At 42.3% G+C, this 27,355-nt stretch overlaps 1 protein-coding gene across 1 annotated transcript in view; it reads left to right on the forward strand.

Moving 5' to 3' along the window:
- exd3 (exonuclease 3'-5' domain containing 3) overlaps positions 1-27,355 on the forward strand; it is a 43,401-nt gene that overhangs the window by 13,278 nt on the left and 2,768 nt on the right. The window contains exon 19 of the mRNA XM_053339440.1: positions 61-192. Coding sequence (XP_053195415.1) covers positions 61-192 — 132 coding nt within the window. The remainder of the gene's footprint in view (positions 1-60; positions 193-27,355) is intronic.

Genomic DNA, 27,355 nt, shown 5'->3' on the forward strand with positions numbered 1-27,355 from the left:
TTTAATGTGTGTTTATTGTTCATTTGTATTGATTTGGTGTCTATGTGTCTCCCCATGTAGTTACGGTCCCAGGTGGGTGAGGGTTGCTGTCTCTCCCTAGACTGTTCAGAAAAAGCCAGAGACCAGGCTGTTAGAGTCCTCAGACACTTCAACGTCCAGCCCACTCCCAGCGATATATTCAGCCGCTGCCAGGTAGGAAACTTTACGCTCCTTCTGAAAATATTTGTAATATTAACTGTGTATAAATGTTGGCACCGGCTGAGTTCTGTGTCAGTCTGCCAAAAGACTGATTAGATTAACAGATTACATACATACAATTACACGATACATTTATGTTTCAGGCATTTAGCTGAAACTTTACTCATGGTAACTTTCATTAAGAAAGAAAAGGGAAAAGATTGAGGTCCTATCTCAGTGAGAAGTGCAAGAAACATGAATCCCAGGCAATATTTCTGTGGTTAATAAACACTGCTGAACTGGCTAGGTTACTGAATTATGAGAACCAAGCTTGTGGTGGCTGTGGTTTATTGTGTAAGACTCGGTGAAAAGGGAAGAAATGTATCAATTGTAAGGGAAAAGGGAGAAGTGCTTTTTCAAAGCAGGCAAAAATGAGGTCTTGACATGCTGAGCTCCGGCTACAAAAACTGCCTTTATGGACGTGGAATGTCTCTATGTTGGAGAAGGAGCAAAAGTTACTGCGAAAGGTGAAGTTACAGAAACGTCATATGGTTTGGTTTACGTCTACATTCAGCGTTGGCTCCAGTACCAATCTCTTGAAACCAAACTCTTCTCCAGTGTTGCCCAGGGGGAGAGTTTTCGCCTCTATGTGACTGTGTCTTTGGCTCCTGTTCACTAGTGATGTTGAGATGGAGTGAGAGATTGGCAGGCAGATTGGTATGACATTGGCAGTGATGTGGGTTGCTGTGTGTAATGTGCAGACAGTGGCTGAAAGAGTGAGATTGCAGATACAAGCAGGCTCACCCTCACTGACAGGGATGAGGAGCTCAAACATTCGGAAGGAGATTGAAGTTGAACTGCTGCACGTTCACATTGAAGGTAGCCAACTAGGCCGTCTAATTAGTATCCCTTCTGGTTGCCTCCCTGTGGAGGTATGTCCAACTGGGAGGAGACCCTGGGGCAGACCCAAGAGACTGTAGAGGGATTGCATTATTCCATCTGGCCTGGGAATGCCTCAGTATGCCCTGGGAGGAGCTTGAGGATGTGGTAGGGAAGAAGGAAAGTGGAGTGATGGATGGATGGATGGATGGATGGATGAGGAGGGGAAGGAAGTAAACAATCACAATTTTAATCTTTTTCAAAATGTAAGATTTGAAAGATAATGTAACCAACATGAGGGAACCAGGATGAAACAGAGTTGAACCTGGAAGGAAATGAAACTGAATATTTTTCATTCATATGTTTCCTCAGAAATCTTTTTTAGTGTCTTGTTCTTCTTCCCTCAATTACAGAAACATTTACACACACACACACACACACACACACACACACACACACACACACACACACTAAAGCTCTTTACACTGCATTATTTTAATTCCTGTTTTATAATTTCACAAACCCTTGAAGAGACTTGCAATGGCAGTTGCTGCCAAAAACAGTTTTATTTACTGCACCTGACCTGTAAATATCTCTGTGGGTGGCTGTTTAGGGAAACCTGTGTGTGCTACAGTGGCTGTATTTGTGTGTGGCAGTGGTGTGTGCGGGGTAGTTTCTAAACTTGGGTGTTCTGGCCAGCTCTTAGTAGGGGCCCCCAAATGTGTCAAGATACACCATTAGGTGCAATTGTCTCAGACCCAAAATGTAGAAATCCTGGACCACCTTGATGATACTGATGATGACACAAACACATGCAAGCACACTGAAAAAAACCTGTCTGACGACCAGTGGACAAATGGTCATCCTCCTTAAGTCCCAATTTATGGGTCACTCCAAACACAACTTCAAGAGGAGGCTACTTTGACATATTATGGCCAAAGGAAGACCAAATGTGAGCTCTAAAATGATTTGCTGTTTCACACCACTGGAAACAGTTCTCCCGCAGATCTTTCCCATCAGTTGATATACATCAGTCAGCAGACCTGAGAAAGATATGGTCCTAAGATGTGACTAGTATGTCTCCTTAGGCTATATAATCATTTTCTGAAATTAAATATTTAAAACAAATTATCCAAAAATGTTACTTTATTTAGGACAGACGATAAATTACTTGAATTACTGAAACTTAAGGATTAAAAGGTAACTTTAAAAATCAATGCAGTTCATATTAAAATGGATTATTGTCAGGTACCATACTAGTTAATAACAATTTAAGGTGTGTGTGTGTATTTGTGTGTGGTCAGTCCAGGTATTCCTCATATTGTGGGGACATAGATCTGTTTACATAGTCATGCTGTGGGGAGTTGACCCCCTTATGGGGACAAAAGTCCAAGTCCCATTAATTTAAATCATTACTTTTGGGGTGAAGACTTTGCTTAATGTGAAGGTCAGTTTTGGGTTACATTAAGGTTAAGGTTAGGATATGTCTCCAGGAAATTAATGTAAGTCAATGTAATGTCCTCTGAAGTGTGTGTGTGTGTGTGTGTGTGTGTGTGTGTGTGTGTGTGTGTGTGTGTGTGTGTGTGTGTGTGTGTGTGTGTGTGTTAGAGAGAGCGAGAGAGAGTTTTTCACCCTGGGGGCTGCTCCAAGGCCCACCCAGGCGAAGTTAACCCCTTTGTTATCTGATTGTAAAGCTCTCTGATTAGCAATGGATGGGTTAGTTTCTCTCCCTTTGTCTCTCTGTGCTTCTCCCTCATGCACATACACTACAGATGAATGCCATGAGGAAAGAAGTAAAAAAAAAAAAAAAAAAAGACAGAGAAGAGGAGATTAACCACAGTCTTGTGTACGTGTGTGTGTGTGTGTGTGTGTGTGTGTGTGTGTGTGTGTAAAGATTTTGCAGGGAAAGGGTTAATGTTTGTCTCTGTGTATCAATAGGCCACACAGAGATTTTAGAGGCATAGGAATGTGTCCACCATGGAGACCCCAAGAGGGAAAGGGAGATGTAGAAGGGCCTCCTGTGTATGGGTATCCTTGTCTGCAGGCTTGTACAATGAAGAGGTGGTTAAAAAAAATAAAAAAAGACACCTCATTGCATGCTTTTTTGACACACTGATTCAGACTAATATGAAAGAAATAGTTACTCGCACTTATGGAGATGGGATATTTGTCATGGCAGAGGGGTACAACACAGGATGGATTGATAACCAGTAGAAATATATTCATTGTTACAAAAACAAAAGGAGTCATGCAGACTTAAAGATTAAATTCAGTGTGGCTGGGAAAAAATGTGTTATCATATAATTATCAGCAATGCCATGAAAGGATGAGGCTGGAAGTTTGTCTTTTTTAAATATATTTTTCTTACTGCCAACAAATCTCCAGTACAGAGCCAAATCATCAATAAACAGATTCCACATACATGTATTGTGTGTGTACGAGGTAGGTTTGTCAAAATCACAGTCCTGCATGCAAACTACATATCCAAGCTGAAGCTTATACTCATTTCAGTTGTGTGATTGTGTGATAGATATCAAACTCCACATGCAAAATCAAATATTTGATTACTGCAGTGATTACCGCAGTCATCATTCTTTTTTTAAATCATTTTTTAACACAATAGAACAAGTGTCACTAACCTCCAGCACTAAAGAAAACTACAGGATGTGAACATACAGTAGTTATAGTTTTTCATTTGTGATCATCAAAAAAAATCATTTATTCATAGTTTATTCTCCATATATCAACAGGCCTGGTTATTCATATTGTTTCGACTCCAAGATGTGTTTAGATAGATTTCACTGTGTCAGGATGTTGACAAATGTAACAGCATTTAACAAAATTTCTTCTCTGGATTGCTGGACAGGGTTGGGCAAGAGGGTGGAGTTGTCGATTGGTCCATTACAGTTTCCTTATTCAGCTATATCCTATCCTTACCACTAATGCCTGCTCTATCTATACTTTCCGGACATGCACGCATACACACACACACACACACACACACACACGCATACACACTTCCGTTGGGTTGCGTAGTTCCATCAGATGTCCCATACTGGCCTTTTATAGACATGTTGAGATAGCAGAGATTGCCTGAGAGATAGACATGAAACCAACCAAACACACATACTCATATACAGTGATACGCATACCCGCTCAAAACCCCGAACTGACAAACACATACCAGCACAAACATACACAGGCAAACACAAAGTCTCCTCAGCACCTTTAAACACGCACACGCAGCAGTTGAGCGCACACACTCGGCCACAGATGCACACACACACACACACACACACTCAGACACAGTCATAGACACTATTGCAGCAAAAACACTGGTTCCCACGCACCAGACTACTGGGGAAGTGAAAACAAGAGCAACAGGAACCGCCACACCGTGAGAGGGAGGGGTGGGAGAGATTGGTTGAGGGTTGGGGGGGAGGTGGGGGGAGGGGGTGTAAGGGAGAGGAAAAGGGGAGAGAGGGAGGGAGGGAGAGAAGTGAGAACAGAGGTGATGGCAGGGAGGTAAGAAGACCAAGAGAAAAAGGGAAACAGCACTGAAAGCAAGTGAGTTAGCGATAAGGAGAAAGACATAAAAATAGCCCGGATTAGCTGAGATGGTATTATAGAGATTGTGAGAAAGTCAGAAATAATCAGCTTGTGTGCAAGTGAGAAGAGTGTTTACTGAGTGAGGAAGAGAGAGAGAGAGAGAGGAAGAGAGAGTGTCTGAGAAAGATGGCAATGAAGGAAGAGGAGGGGTGAAGGAGGGCGAGGCGATAGAAAGACTTGTTGTCTGTCCTTTTGATCTACAAAGAGAGCCGCGGGCTGAGAAACAGGAGGAATGTGAGAGGTTGAGACACGTTTAAAGTTACCCTTCACTGCCTGTGTGTATGTGTGTGTATATTTGTGCATGTGTGAGTGTATGAGTGCAGAGGAGTTAGTCACACTCAGGATGTTTTAAAGTCCAGCAGAAAACGAAAGATCCTTTTTGAAGACTTGTACTCTACCCTGTTCTCACACCTGAAGTCATATTTGCTTTCTTGTTTTAGGTAACCACAAATATGCATAGTGTCACACTGCGGTCACACACAAGCTCTGAAACCCCAACACACATTGTCACGTTTTCACAAACTCGCACGAAGCATTTAAGCTCGGGGACTCCGTCCGTATTCATGCGCCGCCTCTGTGCGTGTAGCGTTGTGCGCGGTGACAAAACAGGGGTTGAATTTGTGCGTCCCGCCGTTTTCCCACTCTGCCTCTCCCTCCCCTCTCCGGAGACGAGAGGGAGCGACAGCAAGAGAGAGAGAGAAGGGGGGAGGAGGAGACGGCGAGGAGGGGGGCATTCCATAGGCACGCCAAGACATTCCGAGGGAAACCATCCCAAATATTTCCCACTGTGTGTGGCGAAGGCTTCGCGTCTCCTGTTACACTCACACTCACACACACACACACACACACACACGCACGCACACGCACACACATATATATACAGTTTGAGAAAGTGCAAAAAGTGAACACACACACACTCTGGGATAAAGTGTTGCTCACACATAACACAGGTCACTCTTTCTGGCATACACACATGTTGATTGTTAGTGGGAGCAGTTATGTAGTTATGAGTGACTGTTGAGTGGCCTGTATGTCCGTCTCCTTTGTCTGTTCTTTGTCTCAAGGGCGACATGCTGTACCTGTGTCTGTCTCTCTGTCTCTCTGTCTGTCTGTCTGTCTGTCTGTCTGTTGGGGAACCAGATCAGGAAAGGCCATTGTAATTGTTGTGTCACTCCAGTGTGTAAGTTTATGAATGAGTGAGCAAGTAAGACCGGACCACAAATATTTAGCTTTCACTTGCCTACTCAGGGGGATAACATTTGATGTGGAGATGACTTTTTTGCCAGAATGGGAAGCTGATTCAGTGAGTCACTGAGGATGACCTGAAGTGCTTGTGTTAGGATTAGGGTTTGGTTTGAAATGACCAACACGTTTTCATTCCCAGGCCATCAAATACGTAGGTGTTGTGTCACCCTGCTACAATGCATGATTATTCATCAAAATACACTGGAACATAATGAAGTCAATGAAAGAGGAAACCATGGTACCACACTAATTAAGAACTCCAGTGTTATTATTTAATCTTATTGGATACAGAATATATGTTACAGTGACACCAAAGTCTTCATATGTGTGAAAGACAAATTTGTGTTTTCTAAGTTTGTATTACAGCTTTCTCAGAATCTTTCATTTAGCTATTTGTAGAATTGAAATGCTAATTTGTTTTATAATGATCTTCATTGGTCATCTGAGGCTGTCATACCAGCTCATCTTTAAGAAAAGTGTTTAGAGAATGACATGTTGGGTATCAAATAAATTTTAATAGTTCAGAAAATCTTTAGATAATGTATATTTTCAAGTATAGATATTTGTATTTTAACTGTAACAGACACTTGGTCTTCTGTAGTTTGTCAGTTGTGGTTAAATGTTGACTTTGTGAGAAACAGGCGGCTTTGTTTGGAAACGTGCGAAAATCCCCTAAAAAACCTGCAGCTTGTAACCTGTGAGATGTGCCTTCAGTGTCCCTGACTCATTTTGAAGTTCATTCTCATGGTTGTCTGGGCAGACACAATAGTAGACACACACACACATACATATACAGAGAGAGAGAGAGCGAGAGAGAGAGATAAGGAAGAAGATGAGCCATCACTCAACAAGCATCTGCTCTTAAAGAAATTATGCCTGCCCTCTTTTCCCACAGTCAAGTTGGCCCCAGGATAGCATAGCAATGCAATGACACCTGTGAGTGCGGGTGCACGTATGATGTGTATCTGCATGCTTGTGTGTGAATTTATAGTCGCTTAAGCACCGCCGGGGTTTGTCCACTTGGAAGGGCAGGTGTGTGTGTATGTGTGTAGTTTTCAGACTATTTAATTATAGATCTAGGATTCACTCCAGAGTTAATAATCTGTGGTGCTTCCTTCTCATGTCACAACCCTGTCGGATCAGCTTCTCCTCACTCTCCCATCACTTTACACCATGTCTAATGTCATACAGATACACTTGGTGACACATCCACGTAATGTTCCAAGTGAAAATATTTAAATGATGCATCTGTTTTGTGGGTTGAACATTTGTTTTAGAACATTAACATGTAGAGTTTCAGTTTGTGAGCCTCTCACACATATGGTTAGTGTACTTCTGCTTAGTAGCAGCTTTAAAAAGCCAACTTTCTGCTGTTTGTCCATACCTTTTTATATGAATATAGCCGATCATACAATGCAGGTATTGTCATGGACATATTTTTCTGTTTGTGTTGTAAAAAACGCTTTCAAGTATAAAGCATGAATTCAGTGCCAAGGTAAACTTATAGCATCGATGACAATCATGTAACTCTTTTACGGTCTGGAAACAGAAATATAGTGCAACGTGAGCAGCTGCAATGTGCAATCTGTACATTGAAACTGAGAAAGGTGACTAGAGAAAGTCTGATCGAGCGTGCATTCGCCCTTGTTTGTCAAAACAGGCTTTATGGTATGTTCAAATAACCTCTTTACTTGTTTGTTTGCCAACTGCCTAAAAGAAGGCCTTTTTAAATTCGGATGGCAAACCCTCAAAGAAAACATTTGTAATGTAAATGGTGTTTTTGAAAAGTTCATGCAATAGTGTAGTCATGGTCTGAGTACTTCTTTGTCTTTTCCCTCGTTCACTTCATCTACTTCCACTCCCATTTTCGCAATTTCTACCTGTCTCTCATTCTCTCTTCCTGATTTAAATGCATGTCAGGACACTATTAAAATGACCTGGTTGTAGATCACACATTCATTTTTAAATGGCTGATGACATATATGAAAACATCTTTTTTTAAATCAAACTTATTTGTCAGGGATCATATGCAAAATGTCAATTTCAGTTCAAATAAATACATTTAGCAAACAGCTTCTGACTTTCTGCTGACCCCGAATAGGTACTCACTAGAGTCAGACTGATATATTGGTCAGCAGATATTGGCCTATCACAGATATCCATTTGGGCGTATGTTGTCTGATATGCACTGATATTTTAAAAAAAAAAAGTTATATGGGCGACATTTCATGTTTTTTTTTTAATCCTTTTTCTTAATTCAGGATTAAAATATACGTACACGTTTTTTTTTTGTTCTGTGTATTATCTATTATTAATTATTTAGAATTATTACATTTCCAGTGAAGTTGACTGCTTTCGTTTTACACACTAGAGTTTATTGCTAACCTATAAAATATGATGCCTCCATTACATATCTTTGTCACAAGGTTTTGAGGGATCATTGCAAAAAATGTGTGTTTATGTTTTTTGTTCTGTATGAGTAAGATATATCTATCAGCATTTTCTTCCTGCCAAATATCGGTGCAGTATCATAACATCCTTCCACCCATCCATTTTCTTTACCCCTTATCCTTTAGAGGGTTACGGGGGAGCTGGAGCCAATCTTAGCTGACATTAGGTGAGAGGCCCGATCATATCATATGCTGTTAAATTAGTTTGTTTATGACTATACACAAATGCCCACTCAGATATGCGTGAGGAGACAATTATATGAAAACATAATTCATAATAATCAATAGGCCTTCATTGGTAAAAAAAAAAAAAATCAAAATCACATTTTTTTTTCAGCTGCTTCACCTTCACTAAACCCTTCTTTTCCAACATCCCCTTGTTTGTTCCCAAACATTTATTTATTTCTCTCCCCTCCCGCCCTCCCTCTCTATATCTGTTTCTTCTTCTCACCTGCTACTTGGTTCTCTCTCTCTCTCTCTCTCTCTCTCCATCTCTCCTGCTCTCCCTCACCCACTGTTCTCACCCTGCCTCGCTTCTCCGCTCCACTCCCAGTCTCACTCTCCGTTTCAGATTAGCCAAGGCGAGGAATCCGGTGCAGCCGGCAGCTGGAATGTCCTGTTTGTCTTGCTCTGTTTGTGTGTGTGTGTGTGTGTGTGTGTGTGTGTGTGTGTGTGTGTGTGTGTGTGTGTGTGTGTGTGTGTGTGGTGTGTGTGGTGTGTGTGTGTGTGTGTGTGTGTGTGTGAGTGTGTGTGTGTGTGCGCTTGTGCATGCTTGTGTGTGTGAAGTTGGTGAGGCTGGTGCTGCTTTTTGATGTGTTCCATTGTCTGAGAGCCAAGCTGCTTCCTGTCACTGCTTTCCCCAAAAGCCTGAGAGAAACAGAGAGGAGGAAAAAGAGAAGGGAAAGAAATTGTGAGAATTTGTGACAGTGGCAGGTTGAACTGAAGAGAGGGATACAAGAAGGTGGAATATGAAGGGGAAAATAGCAGTGGGTGATCGAGGGACGTGTAGAACAAGAGATAGATGCAGCAGGAAATGATGGAGGGATGGAAACGGGAGGAGAGTTAGAGAGGGAGGAAGAGAGGTGAGAAGGAAGGAGGGAGAGCTTCAATAGGGCTTTTCCTCCAAACACCAATACAATGAAGTAGTGCGTAATTTCCCATGTCCCCCACACCCACACACACTCACACACGCACACACACACACACAAAGTTTCTCATAGGTGATATAGCTGTATTCTGTTTTGAGCTGGTTATACTGTGGTCTCTCATTTCTCTCTCACGCTTGCTCTCTGTGTCTGTGCTCTGTGTGTGTGGTCTGACACTGTGGACAGCACAGGCAATACAGATACGAAAGTATGAGAAATGATGGGGAAGACTGAGCGAAACAGAGTGATAAAGATAAGGGAAGGGATGCAGAGGAAGTGCATGTCTGCAAGTGGAGAGAAATTAAAAACAAAGTAAGAAAATGCCAGAGAAGAGAAAGTGGCTCAAAATGCCATTTTGAGTGCGTGTTGTGTATGTGGTACATTTTCTTGTGAAAATGTGGACGTGCATAAATCATTCAACATGTGTTTTTGTGTATGTGTGTGTGTGTGTGCATGTATGTGTGTGCGTGTGTGCGAGTTGCTGGCCGGTGGAGGGGTTTTGACGGGGCAGAGCAGAGCATTCCTGCTGGGTGGTGATGTCATGAGAACTAGCTCTCCGCTCGCAGACAGACAGCCCTGTTTATGTTCCCCTCCAGAGGAGAAACCACACTGTGTGTGTGTGTGTGTGTGTGTGTGTGTGTGTGTGTGTGTGTGTGTGTGTGTGTGTGTGTGTGTGTGTGTGTATGTGTGTGTGTGTGTGTGTGTGTGTGTCTCTCTCTCTCTGTCTGACTGCGTTATTGGCTCATGGGGGAGGTGGGGAAGCCGAGAGGCACTCGAGAGGGTCTACTTTCCCCTGCCGCTCAGAGAGAGGGAACCACTTACTGATGCCTTCCTTTCAAACATACACACAGAAAGAGGAAGTTTCTCATGTTTTGCAGAGCACAGTAGCTGCAAACCCAGACTGTGCTGCTGTGAGCGATTGCCCTCTGCTTCTAAATAGTCTCCTAAGGGAAGCAGAATTATTTGCAGTATAATAACAAAGCTAAGGTCAGCTAATGACAACAGCACCACACAGAAGACAGGTCTTAAGCCATTAGAAATGCATTATAAAATGTTGTTTTGTATAATTTGAAGTGTATGAACTATAAACTGAAGTATTAAAGATATGTTGAGTAGAAATTTGGTAACTTGGTTTGATCTCCTGCTAAGATGATTTGTACCCATGCTCCTAATTTACCTAGAAATTTAGTTTCCATGAATGAAATGGAAATCAAAAGGTAACAGTAGAAAATGTTGTGAGAACAGGCCCTAACAATTGCGCACTCCTCTCCCAGATACTGCTGGTATGACTGTCTTTGTGTCTGTGGTCATGGTATAATGGTTTCCCTTGCAATAGTGAAATGTGATCTTCGGTCTTTGCAGCTTAGTGAATCATAGATCATTCTCCCACACTCAACACACAGTGCAACATACCAGCTAAACCAAACCATCCAAGCTCGTTGTGCCTGCGCCGTGCAACAACTAATGGATGATAAAGAACTCTTGTCTAATACCTGCCAGTAAGAAAAAGCTCGAAGGTTTTTAGGTTTGCCATTACCACGACTCTGTGGCACACGGGCCCACTTTAGTAGCTCGGGTAACTCCTCCACATGCAGTCAAGCTCTTGAGGCAGCCATGCTTGCTCACATGTGATATTACAAGTGGCCCCTTTTGGCAGAAACCCAGTTTTTTAGACCTTCTATTTGAAGCGTTTTTTTGCACTGTGATCTGATTGCCGTGACTTCTAGGAGAGAGAGTAACTTGATTGTAGGTTTAAGCCAAGAATCTGAGGGTTACTTCAGTTTCTTGTGGAGGCAAAAAAAACTTAACAGGCTGACATGGACCAGTCTTCTGTTGACTGATTGATTCAAGACTGCTTATTAGCCTGTAGTTGTTATTCAGCCAAATGTACTAGTTTATTGGATTGTATTCCAGTTCAACAACATGGACATAGCTAAACAGCAACATAGTACCCCTCTAGAATGCAGAAAATGATCTACTAAGTTTGTGGTTAGATATTTGGTGGCATATATTTCATGAAAAGAAATCAATACCAAATAGAAACCAATGTTTGACAGTTATAAAACAATATTTTAGTCTTTTACAAAGTTTTAGAAGAAGAGATATCTCATCCTTGCCAGGTTTGTGCTTATAATAACAACAACCTCTGTGGGATGAAGGGGTTCTCGGAAGCAAATTATGTTATCCTTCTCTCCTGCGTTTTGCTAATGTTAGGTTACCAGCTGCATAATGTTAGCTACCTCTCAGCTCATGATTGCTGACTCTCTGCACCGTGAATGTGTGTGGTCTGTGTCTGTGTGTCACAATACAGTTGTGGTATTGAAATTGTGATTGTATGCGTCTTCCTGTCTTCTGTTTATTGAGTTTCAGGACTTTTAAGTTAAAATAAAGATCTCTGTAAGGATTCTTTTGGAGTCATAAAAAAGCTGGATGCTTCAGGATTCGCAGTTTTGATAGAATCTTACAATGTGTGCACCTGTAGGACTTCAGCAATCATGATTTGTGATATTTGTTAAATGTCCAGCTTGATATGCAACACTGAATGCACATGAGTTTATAACTCATTGCTAAAGTGAGAAGTGACTCCCATCCTGATCGTCAGGACCCACAGCCCTGCAGATTCCCACTCTAACCATCAATTAAGACTTGATTTACACCTTCAGTGTCATGTGAACGTGTTTAATGCAACCGATAGCATAGAAACCCAGCAGGGCAGGGAACCAGTGACCTATATATCTTCACAACAATAACCATCTATTGTGGGCTGAGTTGGTTCCTCTCTACACCCCTGTGTATGTGCATGCTGTGTGTTACTGCAAGCGTGTGTGTGCGTGTGTGTGTAGTTTCCGAGAATGAGTTGTGTCAACAATTAAATTTAAACCTCATGGAGACAGAGATAATGGATGGTAACCCCCCACATAGTCTGTGGTTTGTGAACTCAACCACTGTGTGAGAGTTGTGTTTCAAAGTTGATGAGCCTGTGATGTATTGCTGTTTTCATTTGACTTGACCGAAACCGTGATTGTCATCATAATGAAAGTTTGCGTTTTCACAGTTCATTGTTCTTAGCATAGGTCGGTACTTTCTGTAAGTATCCTTTAAATGTCTGATTTTAAGCTTATTTTTATGCACGTGTACAGTAGGTCTCGGGAATGTGTGTCCAGCTCAGTGTTAAAACGTGAAACATAAAGGGAAACTTTGCTGATTTTCAACCAGCATTGTATCATTAGTGTTTATTCAGTGTGGCTAGTCTATGCAAATGAACAATGTTTAACATTCCTCCATGTTGCCTGCACTCAGAGCTCCCCACTCATTTGCCAGCAAAAGTCCACCAGGTGACGCAAAACACATCATCTGGTGGACTACAGATTGGAACAGTTTCCACAAGGGCTGTGAAACGTTGGTCTCCCAAAACACTCCCATCTACCATGTTATAACAGCTACAGGTAGAAGCAGACACTAAAATATCATATTACTAAATACTTTAAAATATCATTATATCATTATGTAATAGAGTAAAAAGATACTATTACCACTTATGAAGCTGAATATAGTGCTGTGGAATCAGGCAAAAGAATATAGAGGAGGAAGCGACCACAGGAGCTGTAGCAGCATCAGCTTAGAGAGAGGCACAGCAGCTGGAGAAGCTCCTGCAACACAACTGCTGCCCGCCTGGTGAGGCAGAATTGAGACCGACAGACTGAATAGTCTGCACTGAAACAAACTTGACTAAACCTGACTTTAGTGCAAACTTAAGTAAACCTGACTTTGTTTTCAGAAAAAATATTACATCTAACTTTGCCAGCTGTACAGAAAAGCACCTCAGCTGCCGTGTTATCCGTAACTTGTGACTGCATCGAACTTTGAGCACAATCCGGTCCGGCTCATTGTTGTTCAAAACGGGTAAAAGAAACAGTCGTTAGGGTTAGGAACACTGAAGATATCCAGACTTGATTAGGAAAAACATTTCGTAAATAAGCCTTAGTAAATATAATATATGATAATAATTTATATATATTTTGTCTTTGGTAACTGGTTGGTCATAAACATACCATGAGTATCTCTCAAGAAGCTAATTGGAGCACAATGCATTGTGGTTGTTGTGAGATTCCCCCTTAATTGCAGTGTGGGGAAACTACATTCTGTTTTCTCTTGTCATATGGCAGCAATTTGACAAACAATTGCACATTTCTACAAAATACTTTTTAAGGAATCATTGTATTCACAATGGTGAATTTTCCCTGTAAGTCTTGCAGTGGTTCTTCCCAAAGCCTGCAGTTTGCGTGATGTGATTCTATCAGGAGGTTAGAAGTCTGTTTGCTTTGGGAGCTCCAGGCTTGGCGTGCACACACATACACGCACACATTTTCTCTGTTTTGTTCTCTCTTTCTCCTCTGTTACTCAGAGTCAGATTAAAGTGAAAGTCCTTGTAGGGTGGGAATGGTCACAGGCATACCCCCCCTCCACCCCCAGGGAGCAAAGAGGTAGAAGGCTGGAGAGGTCAGGCTACTTGGCCTGGGAAAGGCCTGAAAGAGCAAAGGATGAGGGGGGAGCAGTGTGGATAGATGGATTGATTGGAATCAGAAAAGAGCAAAGAGAGTACAGAGAAGGGATCTATATCAAATACACAAAGAAGAAGGTTAAAGAAATGAAAGAGATACTGAGATGAATCCAAAGTTATGTTGGGTTTCAGTGTAAAAGAAAATGGGAAGAGGGAAACTTTAATGCTGCAAAGTTGCAATAATGCAAGTTTGGGGGAAAGAGTAAGGCAGATAAAATAAAAGTGGAAGCCGAGACTTTCCAAGATTTCTTGGACATCTAAGCTACTGGGAGACACGCAGGATATAAATGGAATGGAAAATTAGACCCACAGTAGGTAAAAAAAAAGAAAAAGATGATTATGATGATGCGCAACTTGCGTCTTTACCCTATTTCCTCCTCCTCCCCTTTCAGGCCAAGGAAAACCAGTGTCTAGTGTTTCTCATAGGAACTTCATCCCAGCATTTTAACTTGTGTCATGAAGTCTGAGGAGTGTGTTTGCATGTATGTATTCTTGTGTGTACTCTCTGGAGACTTGCAGCATTGCTTGTGGACCAAATGCAAATAGACACACTAATATGAGCAGTTTGGATATATTGTTGCCTTATTTCTGATATCTACACAAGTGTACAAGCTTTGATGTGGAAGGAATCACATCTCTGATATATATCTATTACCAAAGGCCAATCAGTAAAGCTCCAGTATACAAAAAAAAAATTAATGGTGTCCAAATACAGGTGTCCAAATCAGAATGAAAGACGGAACCAAATGAACATGAAGAGTAGCCATGATTAAAACATTCACAGTGAAATTGTGTCATTAAAAAACCTTGTATTGGTTGAACTTTGCCTCACCCTTTTTGAGTTTTTGAGTGCCAACCGTTTCCAGTCATCTCATTCCTTAACCCTCAGACCGAAGACTTGTTGTTTGCACATGTGTTTTTAGAGGTGCGTGGTTGTGGGTGAGACTGGGTGTGTGATGGTGTAGTATTAGTGTGTTGTATGGGTGTGGGCGTTTGTGGTTAAGGGTGTTGCCCCTTGTATGGGATGCCGCTATCTAATAACTGTAGGACTGTTGAAACATCACATCTCCTGCTAGCTGCCCCCTTTGTTAACACCCTATGTGTGTGTGTGTGTGTGTGAGAAAGAGAACTTCTCAAACCAAAGCTGCATACCCATTAATGAATTAATGTAACAACTCAAGCCACTCAGCGTCCCCTTTGTTGCCGGTGGAAACCAGAGGTGACTGGAGTGCCTGAGTACCTGTCTGTCTGGATGATCCCATGGACCTCCTACACACACACACACACACACACACACACACACACACACACACACACACACACACACACACAGGCCTCCTTGGACGCAGAGAGCCTTTTCTTTCTTTCTTTCCCTCCATTTTCCTGCTGTCTATTTTGGTCAACTGGTAGCCGGTTCCCACAGTGCTGCTGTTCCCATGGTTATCGCCTCGGAGATAGCGAATGGGGGGTTGGGGCGGCTGGTGGTGGTGGTGGTGGGCTTGACAGAGAGCGGGAGAGACAGCGTTGCTCTGTTCGAAGAGATAGGGGACTCTGTGGCTGTAGAGGAGGCGGGGGTGGGGAGGGGTTGGGGTGGGGGTGAATGAAGGGTATGGGGTTGAGTGTGTGTATGTGTGTGAGTGTGTGTGATGTGTAGCTCCCATGAATGTTACAGGTGGCCCGTGAGGATTCATGCATTATTGATTTTTTGTTAGATTTTTAATTGAATCTGCCAGTAGTTGATATTCATATCTTGAGTAGCTGTAAAACTGCCATCGTTTATCATATTTCAAGGTTTCCATCATATTAGATGTGGATGATGCAGGCTGGCAGATATTTTAGATTTCAATATAAGGGTCAATATCAGCCTTAGATGTCAACATTTATCTTCCTAAACCCATGTGAGACTTCTCGGAGGTTAGATGTTACTTCCTGAGATAGAGAACGGAGGTGTGGTGCAAAAAGAGAGGTGGCAAAGGAAGTGGAGGGGAAGGGTAGGAGCCCGGAGCTGGTGAGGGGGGCGAGGGCCAGCGAAAGGAGGGAGCAAGCTAGCAAGGGGAGGGAGCGGTGCGGGTGGGAGTGCGGGGCTCAGAAAGAGGGATGGATTCAGTTCCCACACTTCTAATTACTGTGTCACTGGAGACTGAAAGGGGACTGCCCCTGGCCCTAGGGAATTTGCTGGGGCCGGTCGCAGAGAGGGAGAAGCGGTGGAGGGAGGGAAGGGGACAGAGGAGAGTAGGGGAGGAAGGGTAGAATTAAAGCGGGTGTATGACACAGGAACTCTCTACATCGTCCTTTCTTTTGGTTTTACCTCATTGCATTCACACTAGAGGTGAACCCCTTCACTGAGAGCCCCTTTCCCCTCCCCTCCTCTAGCCGCATACCCCAACCTCTCACCTCCGACCCACTTCTCCTTAACCCTCCCGTACCCTCCTCCACCTCAGTCCTCTCTTTCTCTTCAGCCTTTGTTCACCATCGTGTACTGCTTCCCTTTTTCCCCCACATCCTCCTTTTTTTAACCTCCCCCTCTACCTCTCTGCTTTTCTAATGCTGTGTCCCTCGCCTGTGTCTCCTGTTGACATGAACAAGGCTCCCAGAGACACTTTGAAGTGAGTTTGAACTCACATGCACACTGATGTCTTATCCTGCATCATTATTGCCACTTAACCCCAAGCCCTTTTCCTCTTTTATTTGCCTTTATCTCACCCTTCCACTGTGTGATGTGTGTGTGCTGATAATATGTATGACGACTTTAAGACATATAGGTGTGTGTGTGTGTGTGTGTGTGTGTGTGTGTGTGTGTGTGTGTGTGTGTGTGTGTGTGTGTGTGTGTGTGTGTGTGTGTGTGTGTGTGGGAGAGAGAGCGAGCGAGAGAGAGTTGCAGTGGACCTACAAGAATGATGATGTTGCTATCTTGGCAGCATCTCTCTCCATTGTCTCACAGACCAGTTGTTCATTTGTGGTCCCAATAAAATCCCATCTTTACACAGCTCTCACTATCATTCGCTTTGTGATAAACCACAGCTTTTTGGGTGTGCCCAGACATATTGTTTCTTCTTGAACCCATTTTCTGGTCAACTGAGGTAATGATCAAATTTAAATATTGTAGATTTTGAATGTGATCAAGTTTTAAAGTCCGTGTAAAGTAAGAATAAATATGTGTTCTGAGTTTGACATACCACAGAAAAGTGTGTTGTTAACCACTCTGCCAAATTTGAATGATTAAAAAAATCGCCAAATATATGACATTAGTCTTCAAAGTTATGTAAAAAGCAGACTCTTTCTCTTCTCCCAAACGCTGTGGGAGTGCCCTCTGAGTTTGCTGAATCCCCGCCCCCTACCTAGTGTCACCTGTCAATCAAAGTCACCACCTCTACCAGAAACATGGACCCTACGTCTGAGAGCTTTCTGCTGCTAACTCAGCTGCTAGCTCAGCGCCTAGCTCGGCGGCTAACTCAGCTAACTGGCTAACTGTAGACTGTAGTAGTAGTAGTAGTGCGTGCTGAATGTATTTATACCTTGAAAGCAGCAGGGGCGGGTTTATGCTAATGTGATTTTCAGACCCGCCCACTAAATCCTGAACACAGAAATCTTGAAACACAGTGGGCCCTATTTTAACAATCTATAGCGCATGGTGTGAAACGTGTGGCGCAAGTGCCTTTGGGGTGTATCCAAATCCACTTTTGCTATTTTAACAGCGGAAAAATGGTCACTGCGCCAGGCGCATGGTCTAAAAGGGATGGACTTAAGTCCCCTCATTAATTCTAGGTGTGTTTTGCACGTTACACATGGTAAACCAATCAGAGTGTCATCTCCCATTCCCTTTAATATCCAGGAGCACTGTCACATTGGTGGATTGCTATTGCAAATTGCATTTACCCAGCAATGCGTTTCAATAATATAACATGAGTTACTTTTGCTGAAAGGAAAGTTGGCTGATTGGCTAACCTCACATTTAATTCATATAAAGGAAGAATATGGACATATAACCAACCAGTATGAGTGTAGATGTGTGCAGCAGCCTGGTGTCATCAGCTGATTTAATAAACAGTGAGTGGCTCTGTGCAGCATCTCAGAGGCTACAGACTTTCATAGGTTGTTAGGTCTGTCCACAGTGGCACTCTCCATTTTTTACAATTAATTAAATCTGATAAATATTATGACTAATATGACAAGTATTTTTAATATGTTGATGTACATCATCATACGAATTCACATTGCAGTCCTTTTATTTGTAATGTGTTGCATGTTTGTGTGCTGCTGCGCGTCCGTGTGGTAACAAGCACAGTGTCTGCGCCTATATACCCCTCTATATACCCGCCTATATAGAGCATATTGGATTCTTGATGATGCGCCCCTTAAATAACAGTAACATATGCGCCAGTGACTTTAGACCTGTTTTTTTTGGTCAGTAGCGCAATCACTTTCCTCTACCTCAAAATAGCAACGCGCCACCAATGCGCCTGACCACACCTCATTTTGAGACCAACACACCCATAGGCGCACAGACTGGTGCAAGTGCATTTGCTATTTAGACAATGTGGGCGCAGGGCGAGAAACTGACAACTGTGCTGGGGGAAACTAACAAAGACACATGCGTAAGGCCGCCATCCACACAGAAGCACAGAAGCACAGAAACTGGCTGTTGTTGCTGTGTCGAAATATTATGCATAAGATGATGCAATGAATGTGCATGCAAAAGGATACAATTATCAACTTGAGTAACATATAAATAAAAAGCTTTAAAAAATAAAGCAGCTAATGACCATGTGAGTATGGCCAGCAGTTTATGCCTCAAACCCCACAATTTCCAAGAATGTCCTCCGCCACAGCTGGTAACGTTTGCTACATTCAGGTAGCTTTAACCTATACGCTCATTGTAAGGAATCAGTGAAGGCAGGAGAACGCAGAAAAGCCAAAGGTATGTGCTGGATCATCATCTAGTTGGAAAAAAACCCTGGAGACCAACAGTAACTGAAAAGGCACTCAAAAAGTAGTGTTAGATAGTGAAGTACAACAAGTGGGTTGTGAGTGAGTTTTGACTTAATAGATTAAGTGCAGGGATATAGACCTGTAAATACAATAAGGTCTTTAAACTCCCTGACCTCAGTGTTGGAGGAAGTGTGTGAGTCTCCACCATGGATGATCTTAGGACGTTTTTCACACCTACAGTCTGTTTGCTTTGGTCTGAATCACTGAGTTGCTATTTTGTTGTATTTTCCCTCCGGTTTGGTTTCACACCGCAAAATGTATCAACAAAAGCCATGTGGGAGCTGTCACTCTGTTCATTGGTTAGAAATGTTGTGGGGTTGGCGGGTAGAGAAAGGAGAATTTGTTTTTCTTTCAGGAAAGCTATCCATAATGGACCAGAATTGGCATTTCTTCATAATTGTGGTCATCGTTGGGGCCATATACCGAGCCAAAGTATGCAAGCAGAATGGCACAATTAAACACACTTCAAGGCAACTTCTAGAGAACAGTGTGTTGCTTCACATTATGCGGAGAAGATGTGCTGAAGAGGAGATGGAAGCACATATTGAGTTGGTTTAATCCAAAAAATCCACTAAGTTTCCTGCAGTTGGGTCAGATCGCCTTCATGCCAAAAAATAACCGTAGCAGAGTTTGTTTTTAACCAGACTGGGACCACCCCTTCAACAAGATTTCGGTCTGGTAATCGTAATCTGCAACCAAGTGTGATTTCTGTGTTCACACCTGCCCATAACGAACTGCACCAAGGGGTTTAAGAAACGCTCCAGGGTTCGATTCAGACGAACTAAATCAGCCAGGTGTGAAAACGCCTTTAGTAAGTTTTCACCAGCTGTGTAACTTTGTGGTCTTTTCTTAAACCCTGTTGTGACAGCACATGATCCACCAGTGAGAAACTCCCTCATCTGGTTACAAAAGCATTTGACTTTAAAAACCAGTGGACACACAGGTCATTATATAAAATTATTTTCTGGTACCCCACCCTGACGTTGACACCTTGTTGGTCAAAAATCCACATGGGAGAGTCACGTCCTCTCTGTTCCCTCCCAGCTCTTCAGGACAGAGCAACAGCAGCAGCCACCACCGTCAATATTTACAGTCCTGGATGAATCACTCTGCATTACAATAACATTCCCTGCGTGCCTGCGTGCCTCTACATCAGGAAGAGAGGAGAAAAAAGGAAAAGTGAGAGAAGGGGTGAAGAGGGGTGCTGGAGGGTGAAATATGCACCAGCAGCGATAAACATTGAGCAAAGGAATTTGCTGGTGGCTCTCCCATGACGGGACTATCTCTGTGTGTGTGTGTGTGTGTGTGTGTCTCTGTGTGTGTGTGTCTGTGTGTGTGTGTGTGTGTGCTGATGTAGTTCAGGTTGATGGATTCAGGTAGAGTGGGTAGGATTTCAGTTTGGAGTGTGTGGGTGTAGTCACACAGTTTGAGAACTGTTAGCGCATGTCGAGGAAAGCTGTGGATGTCGTAATAAAATTGGGTTGAAGGAGTGCAGTGAAGGCATGGGAAAAATGAACATATTTAGACAGCTTGAGTGTGTAAGCGTGTGGTAATGTCCTACTGCACTTAAAGGAACGGGGAGAAAACATCTGTGCCAGGTCTGTCACAATAAGACAAATGTTAACTGGCAGTTTCAAGGATGATGTATATTTGAGAGAATCAGTTGTCTTTATTGCATATATTACAGCACCACAATACTTGTCACTTGTCTCCTCAACAACCGTGTTTTCTGAACGACAACAGGCAGAAAAGGGTTTCCCAAGCCTTATGCAGTCAAGCATGTGAAGTTTTCTCAGTTTAATCTTGTTAATTCGGTTGTAATAACAAACCAGAGTACTATTTTGTTTCGTGTATTAATCTACAAGCAAGGATTATATTTCATTTCTCAGGGTCTCCGTGCTTGATTGGAGCTACGTCTTACAGTTGCTAACAGTTGAACTTGCTGTCACAATCTCTCATTGAGGATTTCTTTCAACTTTTTTCCCCCTAAAATAAAGGAAGTATAGCTCTTTTTAATCTATATTCTAAGATTAATGACTATTGACTGCAATATGCTACAGTTCATGTATTTGCTTAAAAAAAACCCACACCAAACATTAGACATCACCATGAGCAGTTTCTCACTTATCAATGATTATAGACTGACCATCTCTTCTAATGCCATCCTTTCATCATCTTTTTTAGCTGTAATCTCTGCTGCCTGGAAAAATCTCTGCATGACGATTGTCATATCTCGCTACTCAACTGGCTTCTGTCTGTAAAGCCGGTGATGTTTATCTCGTGGGAAATGGTACATGATAATACTAGAAATAGGAAACAAGTAGAATCACATTGTTTTAAAAGAAAAGGACCTCCACTGCCTTGATAGAAGTAGTGACAGTCAATACATGCAGTTAAAAAAATAATAATAATAATTTTAAGGCTGGATTTTTAGTAAGATCTAAATGCGGTTTTGAAAAGTACCTGAAAAAGAAACCGACAGTGTTGCTTCCTCATCAGATAACTATTTCTTAACCAGACGTTATGATAATATGAACTTTAAATTGGCAGGATTTCAAATGGTTTTAAGATTTGGCTATATGGCTCCTCACAGGAAGTGTTCAGCCATCATGTTTATAGGCTAAACCTCTGAAACAACTGGCATGAACTAATACTACAGTTGGAAAACACAAGTGTTGCATGTCAATTATCACCCAGTTCATGGCCCCTCTAACATAGGATGTTTAGTCTAGTTAATTTTTACTCATAATTATAAAAAGCAACATATGAATAGAGGCTGGCTGGCGGTTTAATCCAGCTTTTTATGTTTTTGAGATGAGATGTTTTTATCCCTCTTCAAAACCCATTGCCCAGCGAGCAGCATTGTCAACGGACCTTTTCAGAACGTTGTTTTCCTGAGCTGTTTGGCTTAGACCGGTCCCAGCTATCTGGCGTCTGAAGAGAGAAAGAGAAAAAAAAAAAGAGTGCTTGGAGAAGGAGAGAATGAAAGAGGTTAGAGGTGAGAGACAACCAGAGAGAAGGAGTGAGGGAGATTGAAGGGAACACTGGAAGGGGGTAGATGGAGCTTGAAGCAAGACATAGAACAAGAGAGAAGACATAGGTTCAATTGGAGAGAGGGAGAGATAGAGGTTGAGGTTGAAGGTTGAGTGGGTAAAAAACAGAATGAACTGACTGTGCCAAGCCGAGGGAAGGCATTAGCGCTATTTGTGTGACGGCTAGACTGTTATCTGCTAGACTCTAGACTATTATCTTCTTCATTACCCCTTTTTAGTCAGCTCCAATAAAAAGGGACAAGGGAGCAAAGGAGGGAGGGAAGAAAAGGCAGAAATGTTGAGGCCAAGTAGAGGGTGAGAAAACGGTTGAAAATGGAAAACAAAGTTGGCAAGAGAGAGAAACAAAAAGAGATTGTGCAAGAGTTAAAGCCATTGAGGGGCTAAACAAGCAATGCATACAGTTAGAAAGGTTTCTTTATGTATTCTGGAGGCCAGAAACATGAAATCCCGATTGTGTCTGATCTCAAGGCTACTAGTCTGTTACACCTCCTAATATGATACAATCACAATCTCATTAAATCATGAATGCAATGATCTCATCAATAGAACACATTTCCTATCCATGTAGTGTACCTAGCTGCAATATATCATATCAACTTAAACATAACATAATGTGACTAATATAAAAATAATAATAAGATTTTAGATTTTTTAGGAGTCAAAATAAATTCAAAAATACAGTAGATTTGGCTCTTAACTGAGTCAGTCATATATGAAAATCGACGAATATACAATAGCTGTCTTTTAAAGCACATTTTTCAAAAAAATGTAAATGTAGGACAAAGTTAAACAAAATAAGACAAGATCAAGTTTGTCCAAAATGTATTTATAGAGAGAGACGTTATTATGAGCATCTCCGGTCTTATCCTGCAGATGCTACAATAATTGAGAGGGAAGAGATAAGGCATTAACGGATTTCTCATGGATAGAAGCCTGCTCATTTATTTTAATTACAGCTGAGTGAGTTCCTTATTTATGGACGTAATAGCCTAAAGGCAAGGGATGTGGGACGAGATAAACACTCCCTCAACCTGTCGAGAATTGACTGAGCATGATGAACAATTAAGAAGTTTGGGAAAAAATAAAGCGTTGGGAAAACAGCACATCTGTCTGTGCTGATTTGAAAAAAACATTGGATTTGCAATATCCTTTTTATGCATGTCGATATATATATATGTTGTTGACATACACGGTATGTATTCGGCAACGGCAGACTTTCACCGTCATAGCAATAGCTACGTGATTTGCACTCCTGGGAAAATCAGGATGGAAATAATATGACTATAATTTCATGTTTCATGCAGGTGGAATGAGTGGGTGCAACATGAGTCAGGGAAGGGTGTGTATGTATGTGCGTGCGTGTGCATGCGTGCGTGCGTGTGCATGCGTGCGTGTGTATGTGTGCCCCTTTTTTGTGGCTGTGCAGTATGTGCGACTGCCTGTGTGTACGTTTGTACATGTGTGTGTGTGTGTGTGTGTGTGAATTAAGTGAGTCAGAGGAAGGTGTGTGTGATGTCAAGTCCAGACAGGCTCTGCTGTGGTCCAAGTTCAGGTTGCTGTCAGGTGGTTGTGGTTAGTTAACAGAGCTGGTAATTACCTCAGACTGTTGGGCAGAGACACTGGCCAGATACCCTCAGGATACTGTGGGAAAGTACATTTAGTAGGTCACTGCAGTCATTCCCTCACTTTCCTGCTGCAGTAGACAACTGACCCCATCTCAAGGTGTTAAGATACAGTATATATGCAGTAAGAAAAGATCTACTCAATAACCTCAAAAACTGTCATTTTAAAGACTAATACCAATACATTAAGAGAGTGGAAGGAGAGTTTTCATTTGCTGATTGACGATTTTCAGTTGTGAAAACTTAAATTTCAATGTGTAATGTTTGAAACTTCATTTTCAGGGTTTCTTTTTATAGAAACCTTTTTTGTCCATTATGTTCTATACTTTGTTCATTTAACCACTTTTTGTGAAAACTCTGAATATGTCAATGCAGCCCACCTTGTTATCATCATGAGAGGATTGGTTGTAATTGTCTGACTTCACCTTAATTTGGATGCATTGCATGCTCTGATGGTGTGTTGTAACAAATGTAGACTTCACCTCTTTCATCACCTGTATCACATTTCAGACTGGCGATTAGTATTCAGCCTTTATTTTCCACTAAAAGATAACAACTGATTTAATGATTAACACTGGAATGATGTCAGCTTTTCTCAGTGGGAGAGGGCTAAATGAAGTATGATGTTTCCACTCCTTTCCTCCTTCCTTCACTTTCCACAGTTTGCATCCGTCAGTAAAAATCATAGCTGTTGGATGGCATCCAAATCACCTAGCATGACCTTGGCGCTGTGTGGGAAAACTGAGAAAAAAGGTCACTGCTTTCGGCCAGTTAGCTTCTCCTTAGTCATCATTTCTATGGTACTATGGAGCTGCTTTTTCCAATTCGGCATGCTGTCCCACTTTCATTAGACCTGGATGATTTCACAGTGGCAACAAAATGTTATATCGGCCCAACACAATGACAGGGAACCAAAGATGGCAGACTGCTCCAGACATGGGATGATGGGAGCAAACAATGAATCTCCAGTCTTGTATGTTTTATTTTTGATTGGAAGGTATACCGTAGTTTCTAAAAGGAGATGCTATTTTCTTACATACTGTATATATGTTTTAGACCACAGCAACCTTGGATAGCGGAATTAAGTATTTTTAACCTATACTTGGACTTGAAATTCACACTGAGAATGAAAAGACAACATTTTCAAAGGGAAACGATGGTGCACTTCTTGCTCTCATCTTGTACTTCTTCTCTCTGGTTCCCACGCTGCCCCTTACCTGACTTACCACAATTTGAATCAAATCACCAGTGCCCAATTGGCTGCTCAGACCATGTGACCTACATCGGCCCTAAAAGCACCGCCTTTTTAGATTGGTCTAGGATTTTCCCATGGGAGCTGCCTACAGAGCCGGTGCTGTGCGTGTGTGTGTGTGTGTGTGTGTGTGTGTGTGTGTGTGTGTGTGTGTGTGTGTGTGAGAGAGAGAGCATGTTAGGGAAAAATCTCCCTCCCTCACTCTTTCCCCTCCCTCCTCTCCACTATCCCCCTTTCTCTCCCCTTTTTTCCACCACCTCCCATCCTTTGAAACACAGTATCACACTTTAGATAGCCTTTGTTGTCACGGCAAGGAGCATTCTTTCTCTGGCATGGCCACACGGAGTGTGAGAATGCTGGAGGTTCCCTGAAAAATACAGAAAGAACAAAAGACAGAAAGAGTAAGAAAACGCAGCAATATAGCAAGAGCCCAAAACTTTGTAGGGTTAAATAAAACTAAAAAAAATTGTATTTATGTTTAGATTTAATTTTTTGGTGGCCTTTTGATCTCAGAGCCTGTCTGTGGCCATACCTTGCAAGGAGAAGACCATGGGAAGACCTGCATTAAGCCAGCAACAAAATGTTATTTTTCCATCTTTGCAAAGGCTGCACAAGTTTCCTCAGTGCAGCTTCATCAGTATGTTCAATATGTGCCATATGGACGAGTGTGTCAGTTGCGGTGAGAAGAAGCACATGGTAAAATCAGAAACACGCACTCAAGGACAATTTCTTAAAACACAATCAGTAGCGCAGCATTGTGGACTGGTTGCAGTCAAATTCTATATAAACTGCAAAAAGTTCAGTTGACTGACCTGCACAGACTGAAGCCACATGCTGTGCTTCTTGATGATCACAAACATGCCATTTTGCTTGTGCAAACATGCCAACTTTGAATTGGTTTGACAAATGCTGTCATTCAAATGCTGTCTGTGTCTCAAGATGTGCAGGAGCTGCAGAGGAGGTGTTTGTGCTTCTCGTGCTATTCATGACACGTGTGCCTGAAAACTCCAGTGCTGCTGTGGAGAAGCCAGTCTCCGTGCACTTCAGTAAGCCAAAAGCAGAAAAAATGTCACCAAAATTCATCCGGTCTGACCCTGTTTCAACTCTCAGATGGAGGCACTGTGCTACCATCTGTATTCATTCAAACAGAAGGCGCCACAAGACCTCACCGCTTTGACCGAGCTCATTTTGTCATGTCCATTTTCATGAGGAACATTAACACAAATGCATATGTTTTAAATGCAAATCTATTAATATCACCATTGTGTGTGTTAATATCACCTTGACACGTGTCATAATGTAATTTCTAAATTGAACTAATTTCACTCTCTACTATCTTATTTGTTTAATAGATCTCTGCAGGATCTTTGCATTTGTACCTAGCTGTGTTTGGATTAATCACCGAATTATTTCCATCCAGGTTGCGTGTGTGTTAGACGGTGTGCGTGTGTGCCTGCCTGTCTGTGGCTTAGTCTTGAGAGTTCAGAGCAGGTTCTGGCTTGCTCAACTCTGGGAAACTTTGAGCTGAGCAAATAGCTGGGTCTGTTTTCCTGGCTGCCGCAGTGCTCGTATGTGTGAGCCATGTGTATGCGCTGTGAAGCATTTGTATGCATGCGGTTTATGCGCACTGTAGTGTAGCCTGCGCGAATTGTAAAGTGTTTTGTCTGTGTGGTGAGTTTGTGTGTGTGTGTGTGTGTGTGTGTATGCATGTGTGTGTGTGTGTGTGTGTGTGTGTGTGTGTGTGTGTGTGAGTGTATGCATGTGTGTTTAAGGAGGAATACAAAGAGGAGAATACAGAATGTACTGAAGGAGAGACAAGCTTCATTCCCACAGACGGGACAGGAGATGACACCTCTGCCATTCCCACACCTCCACTGTCTAGCCGCTTTCTCCTGTCCTGACCTCAGTTACCACAGAGGCAAACACAGCTCTGCATAAGCACACAGAGGATGGGACATAGTTTTGCGTTGGGTGGGTGCATGCTTCTGATTTGCAGTCTTCATTAAATTTTCCCCAGTAAAGAGAGACAAACTGGGTTTAAGTGAGCGTTCCTAGATAGTGAAAGATCTTTGATTTACAGCCCACTTCTAAGTGGAATGCTGTTTGCTGGGTGGAGCTCAGGTGTGTTGACAAGGCTTTTAGCACTGACACGCTGTCGGGACGGCTCACAGATGAGTGCATGTGTGCATGTAAGGGGCCGGCAAACAAGAGGTCACTAATGTCCTACCAGGTAGACCTTTACCATGGAGAGGGATAGGACAGCACGGACATGTGAACGTTACTGAGGCGTAAATGCTGTCTTTACACACACACACGCACGCACGCACACACACACACACACACACACACACACACACACACACACACACACAC

The sequence above is a fragment of the Scomber japonicus genome, chromosome 19, assembly GCF_027409825.1.
Source record: "Scomber japonicus isolate fScoJap1 chromosome 19, fScoJap1.pri, whole genome shotgun sequence".
NCBI classification, from domain to species: Eukaryota; Metazoa; Chordata; class Actinopteri; order Scombriformes; family Scombridae; genus Scomber; species Scomber japonicus.